At 40.9% G+C, this 9,068-nt stretch overlaps 1 protein-coding gene across 1 annotated transcript in view; it reads left to right on the plus strand.

Moving 5' to 3' along the window:
• The window catches only part of Tmf1 (TATA element modulatory factor 1), a 29,122-nt gene that overhangs the window by 2,716 nt on the left and 17,338 nt on the right, over positions 1–9,068 (plus strand). Inside the window, exons 2-5 of the mRNA XM_013010363.1 lie at positions 7–116; positions 2,503–3,728; positions 5,319–5,422; positions 7,967–8,135. Coding sequence (XP_012865817.1) covers positions 7–116; positions 2,503–3,728; positions 5,319–5,422; positions 7,967–8,135 — 1,609 coding nt within the window. The remainder of the gene's footprint in view (positions 1–6; positions 117–2,502; positions 3,729–5,318; positions 5,423–7,966; positions 8,136–9,068) is intronic.

Raw genomic sequence — 9,068 nt, forward strand, 5'->3', positions numbered from 1 at the left:
CTCCAGCTTCGCCAAGCAGGCGCTGTCCCAGGCCCAGAAGTCCATCGACCGGGTCCTGGACATTCAGGACGAGGAGCCGGGAACCTGGGCCGACACCATTCCCTACGGGGACCCGGGTGAGGCGCGCGCCGGGGCCGGCGGGCTGGGAGGTCGGGGTCCCGCCGCCCCGAGAGTCCCCTGGGCAGTCCTGCTGCGGAGCGGGGGGTACCCCGGCCGGGGCCCTGCGCGGCCCGCGTGCCAGCCCGCCCTGCCCCTGCCCTTGCCCGGGGACCGGCCTTCCCCCGCCCGCGGCGCTGGAGCCCGCCGGGACCCATCTCAGCCGACCAGGCTCTCGGCTTGCCCCCTCTGCCCCCAGCCCTTCTCCGGAGGACCCAGCTGGGCCTCTGGGATCCTCGTGTCACTGCACCTTATGAGCAATGTGAAGGAGGAGAGGGAGAAAAACAGCTCACACCGGAGGAGCGCTCTGCCTCCTAGGGCCCAAGTTTGTTTGGATAGCATCAGAACGACTCCTTGTTTTATTTGCCAAATTGGAAAGTGAGGGGTGGCCAAGTTGACACTTGTTTGAGGTATCACCGCAGAATATACCGGAGGTATTGCCAGTAGAATGTGTGGTCCAAGGAGTTTTAAGTTCTGCCACATTTCTGCAGAGACACGTCTGTCACTCCACGGAAATCCTTCAGAACCTAAACGTTGCTCTTGTCTTTTTAAGTGTGAGGAATTGTCTAGTATTTTGATGTGTACAAACCATGGCAGATTTAGGGGAATATACTACCTTTGGATGGAAAGACTAAAGCTGTTGACTCTGGTTTCTGTTTTTAGTGTTCATCGTTGCAAATTAAGGCTTTCTCATTTTATGATGTGCTGGTTCATGTTTGTATGTCGTGATCTTAGTACTTTTCAAAGTACTAAGTTGTGCGATCTTGCTTGAGTCGCTCCATTTGGCTTTTTCTCTTGGACCCTACATTTTGAACCATTAAGTTTTAGATCACTGGTTTCTAAGAAGTCTTGGGCTTTGAATGTATTATATAGGTTATTTTTAAAACCAGGTTATCCATACTAGTCATGTTCACCTATCACTTGTGTCCTAGATGGCAAAGAGGGCCATAGTCTTCAGACTGGAGTAGGTTAAATGGAAGCCAGATAACTCATAGGATGGTTATGCATTAGGATGATGAACTAATCAGTAGATTCTGTTTGCTAGTTCATTTGCATTTTAACTTTGGCCTTTTGTTTGCGACTTTTCAATGGAGGTAAAACTATTGTCAAACTGAACTCATATGAAAGCAGGCTATTAGGGCTGAAAAATTGATAGCTAGTTCTTAGTTATTTGTGTTCTTTACGTCACTTCTAATTGTGCAGGATTTATAACCATTCTGCCCAGTCATTTTTTTAATTTAAAAAAATTAACATTTTACTGAACATTACCTTTTTTTTATCATCAGGTTATTAGCAGTTGCTATTTCTATGACTGTTGTGATAATAACTTTTCCCCCCAGAAGATAGTTTTTTTTCCTCTGTACTTTTAAGAACTCCCAGTGTCAATTACTTTTAAAACATTTTATTTGCTTATTTACTTATTTTTGCTGATCCCAGGGCTTGAACTCAGGGCCTGGCCCTGGCCCTGAGTTTTTTTTGCTCAGGGCTAGCACTCCACCACTTGAGCCACAGCACCATTTTCCTGCCCAGGCTGGCTTTGAACTATGATCCTCAGATCTCAGCCTCCTGAGTAGCTAGGATTACAAGTATGAACCTGTGTCATCTACTTTTATACCAAAAGAGCAGTTCTAAAAATGCACATTTCTGAAATTTACAATGACCTTATATAGCTGATGGCACAATTTAGAAAATGGAAACAAATATAAAAGAACAAAACTTTCTCCTCAAGTAGGTTTTGGAGAGTGGGACTTGAAAATTAGGCTTATCATTAAGTAGATGCAAATGCATTTGCTCACTAGATCTTACTGTTCCCATCAGTTTAACTTGATCTTCGGAAAAGAACACTTGTTTCTAGTATCTTGTGATACAGGTTTTGAGCATTGCCCTCTGTTTATCTTATGTTTTATTATTTTGTGTTATAAGAATGTAATTAGCAGGAAACTGACCGAACAAGTCATTTTTATGTGGTGGCACATGACCTGTTAGTAAGGGTGCTGCCAGTTTTTGTGAGATGAGTCATATGTATCTTGACCTTAACGTGGGTTATAAGACACATACCATTACATTCATAATTTGTTGTAGGAGGAAATAACATACTTGTTTCTGCTAGGCCAGGCCAAGACTAGCCTTTTATCTATGCTCCTCTCAGGCAGGACTTCAACTAGAATTAACCTGGTACTAACATTACAGTCAGCAAGGTAAATTACAGGTTGTATTTTCCCCATTTTCTTACTTTCCCTATTTTATATTTATATTGATTCATAGTGATGGTTTTATATGTGTGTGTGTGTGTATTATATATATATATGTATATATATATATATAATTTTAATTTTTTTGTCAAAGGCTTAAGTCCCCCGGTCAGTGGAGGATGGGATACTTCCACCTGGGGATTGAAATCAAACACTGAACCACAGAGTCCACCGACGGCTTCTCCTAAAGCCATCACAAAGCCGGTGAGAAGGACTGTAGTAGATGAATCTGAAAATTTCTTCAGTGCCTTTCTCTCTCCAACGGATGTCCAGACTATTCAGAACAGTCCGGTGGTATCAAAGCCTCCAGCTAAATCACAACGACCGGAAGAAGAAGTGAAAAGCACTTTACAAGAATCCTTACTCTCTGGACAGTCAGAAGTTACAGAGACAGCTGAGTCAGAAGTGAGAGACCCTGTGTGTGTACCAGGGAAAACTGTGGCAGTGGAGTCATCACCTCAAACTGAAGGCAAGCAAGAAGAAACTGTTGATAAAGAGTCTGAAATGAAGGTGCCTGCTATATGCTTGAAGGTGTCTGAGAATGTGATTAAGGCAAAAACAGCTTCAGAAAGTGTGTCTAGCATGTCTACGCAGTCTCTCACAGCAGAAACAAAGGACATGGCTTTGGAAGCTAAGGAGCAGAAACATGAAGACAGACAGAGCAACACACCCTCTCCTCCTGCTAGTACCTTCTCCTCGGGTACTTCTACCACCAGTGATATTGAAGTTTTAGATCATGAAAGTGTAATAAGCGAGAGCTCAGCAAGTTCAAGACAGGAGACTACAGATGCCAAATCAAGTCTTCACCTGATGCAGACGTCTTTTCAGCTTCTCTCTGCATCTGCTTGTCCTGAGTATAATCGTTTAGATGATTTCCAAAAGCTCAACGAGAGTTGCTGCTCATCTGATGCTTTTGAAAGAATAGACTCATTTAGTGTACAGTCATTAGATAGCCGGAGTGTCAGCGAAATCAATTCAGATGATGAGCTGTCAGGCAAGGGATATGCTTTAGTGCCTATTATAGTTAATTCTTCCACTCCAAAGACTAAAATAATTGACTCTATTGAGGGAAAAGCTGAAGAAGTAGTAAATGATGAAACAGTTATACCCACTGAAGAAGCAGAAATGGAGGAAAGTGGACGCAGCACCACACCTGTTAACTGTGAACAGCCAGATACGCCAGTTGAACAGCCAGATACTCTGGTTTCTTCTGTGCCTACAACTGAAGGATGTAATACTGGCTTAGATGAGCTATCTGAGCAGCATGAAGTTGCAGAAAGCCAGCCAGAAGTACTTTCTGAGAAGGAAGATGCTTGCAAGGTAACTGTACAGAATAGAAAAATGTTTTCATTGATGCATAGTGACTTGTACTGAATTAAAAAGCTAGATCTGGGGGCTGGGAAGGTGGCTTAGTGGTAGAGTACTTGCCTTGCATGCATCATGAGGCCCTGGGTTTGATTCCTGAACACCACATAAGCAGAAAAAGCTGAAAGTGGTGCTGTGACTCAAGTGGTAGGGCACTAGCCTTGAACTGAAGACCTGAGGGACAGCGTCCAGGCCCAGAATTCAAGCCCCATGACCAGCGGAAAAAAAAAAAAAAGATCTTTTGGGGCTGAATATGTGGCTCAAGCAGCCGAGTACCTAACTTGCAAGTGCAGACTCCTGACTTCAAACCCCAGTACTGGGAGAAAATAAAAAGAGGGAAAGGTCTTTTGTCACTTCATTGTAGCAGTATTTGATGGTATAGCAGTGTACCAGTTAATTATTAAATAATTTCGAGTATCTGAAGTTTCTCAAAGCTAACCATGGCAGATGTGTTTGCAATATAACCATAAATGTTTCCATTTTACATCTTTATTCTTTTTTGTTAGTCATGGGGCTTAAACTCTGGTCCTGAATGCTGTCCCTCAGCTCTTCAGCTCAAGGCTAGTGCTCTACCACTTGAGCTACAGCGCCACTTCCAGTTTTCTGGTGGTTATTGGAGATAAGAGTTTCATGGCTTTTCTTGCCCGGGCTGGCTTTGAACTGAGATCCTCAGATCTCTGCCTCTTGAGTAGCTAGGATTACAGGTGTGAGCTACCAGCGCCCGGCTATGTCTTTATTATTGAACTTTTAGCTTTTTAAAAAAGGCCATGCAACTACAATTGGTAATAGCACCATGCTAAAAAATACATAGTGGCACTTTCTTAAAAACCAACTTTAATTATTGTCAGTACTTAAGTGATCTCTCAACAGTATATCACTGCTTCAGTAGAATTTAAGTAATAAAATATGGTTAGAATTACTTTTTGTACTTACACTGATATATTCTGGGGAAATTTTAAAAATACATTCCTGTAGGTTTTCTAAAATTATTTTTTATTTTTTAAAATTATTTTTAAATGTGGTATATAAAAGTTACATTTTTGGCTTAAGGAATAATATAGACTATAGATACATGCATTTATATCTACCACCCAGCTAAGAACATAATCAGAGGCTGAAGGCCCTTTTTGCCTTGTTTTGACTGCATCTATTTCCTTCTCTTTTGGCGGATTTACAGACCATCCCAGATTTTGCTATTGAAAATAGCAAAGCTAGTGTGTTCTTACACATGTTACCTGTTGAATTTATCAACAAGTTTTCCCTCCAAGGTGTACCTAGAACCAGCATTTTCTGCATCACGGGTCATGTAGATGTTCAACTTGATCTGCCCCTGTGTCTTCCAGAGCAAGCAGTAGAGCAGTGTGTACTCCATCATCGTGGTTGCTGCCCTGTGAGCACTGTGTTCCCATATTGTTTTCATTGTTCCATGAAATCATGTTTTATTTATTCCCATGACTGGGTTCCTTTACAAATCATCACCTACATGTACAAATTGTCTTTTTTGAAACTTAAAACATTTTGGCTTCTTGTGTTTTCTTCATCCAGACCATTGAATTTCTGAATGAGAAACTGGAAAAAAGGGAGGCTCAGTTATTATCTCTTAGTAAAGAAAAAGCACTTTTAGAAGAAGCTTATGATAACCTGAAAGAGTAAGTATTCTACAAATGTGAATAAGGTTATGCATAACGTGGAAGTCTATGTACACTTTGTGGTTTTCAAGAATGTTTTTGAGGTGCTCATGGATCATGCTTGTAATTCTTGCTATTCAGGAGTCTAGGACCAGGAGAATCCTGGTTCAAAACCTGGGCAGAAAAGTTTGCTATACTACATCTCCAAAATAACCAATAAAAAGCCAGGCTAGATGTGTGGCTCAAGCAGTAGAGTTCTAGCTGAGTAAGGGTGAGGCCCTGAATTCAAATCCCAGTACCAGTAAAAAGAAAGAAAAAAAATGGTTTTGAGCCCACACCTTTAAACCTAGTTATTAACTAGTCTCAGATTGGGAGAATTGTGGTTCAAGGCCAGCCTTATCACAAACTTTGTGAGACTTCGACTCACCAGAAAATGCTAAAAATGCTAGGTATGGTGGTATATAGCTATCATCCTTGTTACAGGATGGGTGGGGAGGTAAACATAAATAGGAAGACTGTAGTCTAGGCCAGGCAAACAGCAAAATCCTATATCAAAAATAACTGAAGCAAAAAGGCTGGGACGTGGCTTGAGAGATAGCCTGCCTAGCAAGTATGAAGTCCTAAGTTAAGAACACAGTACTGGACTGGGAAGGTGGCTCAGTGGTAGAGTGCTTGCCTTGCATGCATGAGGTCCTAGGTTCTATTCCTCAGCACCACATAAACAGAAAAAGCTGGAAATGGCGCTGTGGCTCAAGTGGTGGAGCGCTAGCTTTGAGCTGAAGAGCTGAGGGACAGTACCCAGGCCCAGAGTTCAGGCCCCATAAAAAAAAAAAAAAAAAGAATGTACTATCATTAAAGAAAAAAAAAGTTTTTGAAATTGAAATGTTCTGAAATTTAATTTCTTTATAATAACAAAACCAAATACCATTTCAGGTATAAACTTACTTAAAGCTTATTTCGATCCTCAAATTATCTTTACCATATTACTTTGGCATTGAATACACTTTTTTTTCTTTCTTTCTTTTTTTAACAGTACTGGAGTTTGAACTTGCTAGGTAAGGGCTGTATCACTTTAGTCATTTCCTTACTCCTACTTTTGACATTGAAACATATTTTGTAAAAACAGTAAGTTCTTTCCAGTTGTTACTAATAATCTTTTTTTTGGGGGGGGGTTGTCGGTCGTGGGGCTTGAACTCTGGGCCTGGGCACTGTCCCTGTGCTCTTCAGCTCAAGGCAAGTGCTCTGCCACTTGAGCCACAGCACCACTTCCGGTTTTCTAGCGGTTTATTGGAGATAAGAATCTCACGAACTTTCCTGCCCGGACTGGCTTTGAACCACAATCCTCAGATCTCAGCCTCCTGAGTAGCTAGGATTACAGGCGTGAGCCACTGGTGCCCGGCTGCTAATAATCTTTTAATATTAGAGGTATAAAATGTTGTCTCAAGAAAACTGATAGTTAAAAACATACTAGTTTTGTTTGTATTAAGGATAGATTAGGGAAGTGTGACACAAGATTTAGAATTGAAATATTTACCTTTTTCTTAGTTTTGCACATCAAGTGTTGTTGATACTTTCACTTTCTAGTGAGTTTTATTTGATATTTTAAAATGTGGTATATGGCTGGGTATGTGGCTCAATAGTAGAACATTTCTTCGGATAGGATGTTGCCAACCCTGGGATCAATCTCTAACACTGAATGAATGAATTACTCAAGTAAATACATACATAAATAAAAGATACATTTTTATCTACAAGTTAATAGGCTGGCTTTATGTGGTGGTTCATACCTGTAACCCCTCAGCAAGAGAGGCAGAAAAATCATGAATGCAAGGCTAGTCTCACCTATATAAAAGCTGGATACAGTGACTCATACCTTTAAACCTAGCTGTTCAGATGGCTGAGATCAAGAGGATCATGGTTCTAACCCAGCCAGGACAAAAAGTTCATGAAAATGAAAAATGGTGGGCACGGTGATATACATCTGTCATTCCAGCTATGGAAGGAAGCATAAATCCTGGTAAAATGCAAGATCCTTCTCAGAAGTAACCAAGGCAAAAAGGGTTGCATATATGACTAAAGTGACAAAGTGCCTGCTTAGCATATGCAAAATCACGAGTTCAAACCACCACCACCACCACCAACAACAACAAAAAAAGTCGTCTGGGTACCAGTGCATGGAATCCTAACTACTGGCTATTTGGGAAGCTGAAATTGTTGAGATCATAGTTTGAGGCCAGCCTGGGCAGAAGATAGTACTCAAGACCCCAGTGGTGTCAGAGTCTGGGGTTTTGTAGCTACCAGGAAGCCTAACATAAGTGAATTGTACCCTGATACTTTTCTGGGCAGGAAGTAAAATCCTGTCTTAAAAATAACAAGCCAAAATCAGAGCTGAAGGCAAAGTTCAAAGCCCTCGTACCACTGAAACAGAAAAGTTAACAGACCTAAAACTGATCTATTTCATTATGGTTTATACTGAAGAAAATGTTATTTTGAGAATTGAACTTACCTTGGTACCCTTGGAATAAATAAACAGTATATCTTCATTCCCAAATAATTTCAATTTAGTGAAATGTTCAGAGTCAAAGAAGAAAGCAGCAGCATTTCTTCCTTGAAAGATGAGTTTACTCAGCGGATTGCAGAAGCAGAAAAGAAAGTACAGCTCGCCTGCAAAGAGAGAGATGCTGCTAAAAAGGTAATTATTATTCAACATAAGTTCCACAAAGGGCATAGGAAGGTGGCTCAGTGGTAGAACGCTTGCTTTGCATGCATGAGGCCCTGGGTTCGATTCCTCAGCACCACATAAGCAGAAAAAGCCAGAAGTGGCATTGTGGCTCAAATGGTAGAGCGCTAGCCTGGAGCTGAAGAGCTGAGGAACAGTGCCCAGGCCCAGAGTTCAGAGTTCACAACCGGCAAAAAAAAAAAAAAAAAAAAAAAAATCCACAGAGAAAACAGTTTGCTGAATGCCTCCATCAGATTTCTATAATAAAAAAGTTAAGATTTTAAAAAGTGTTATTAAGTTTTAGATTTTTGATACATTTAAATTGGTAATTCATACTTATAATCTAAACAATTGTTAATTTGTATAATTACATATGAATCATTGCAAGATGTAAACAAAGAGCACTAGGGTAAGTTTTATAAATGATGTCTACCTGGTTCTGGTGGCTCACACCTAATCCTAGCTACTTAGGAGGTTATAGCCTGAGGATTGTGGTTGGAAAAGCCAGCCCCAGCAGCAAAGTCCCTGAGACTCTTGTCTCCAGTTAACCACCCAAATAGTCAGAAGTGGAGCTGTAGCTCAAGTGGTAGAGTGCTAGCCTTGAGTAGGAAAGCTCAGGAACAGCGCCTAGTCCCTGAGTTCAAACCATAGGATTGACACACAAAAAAACCCAAGCCAACAGAAATGATAACTCCACCAAAGTAGATAACACTCAATTTAAATGGTATAGTATGCATTTAAAAAATTATTACTTTATTTTTTTCATACCACTTCACACATATATACTAATTTATTCCAAAGCAATTTTAAAATATGAATTTTTAGGAATGATTTCCTTTTAAGAAGGATAGTTGGGCTGGGAAGTTGGCTCAGTGGTAGAGCGCTTGCCTTGCATGCCTGAGGCCCTGGGTTCGATTCCTCAGCACCACATAAGCAAAAAGAATAAAA

This window comes from Dipodomys ordii, unplaced genomic scaffold, assembly GCF_000151885.1.
Source record: "Dipodomys ordii isolate 6190 unplaced genomic scaffold, Dord_2.0 Scaffold12, whole genome shotgun sequence".
Lineage (NCBI taxonomy): Eukaryota > Metazoa > Chordata > Mammalia > Rodentia > Heteromyidae > Dipodomys > Dipodomys ordii.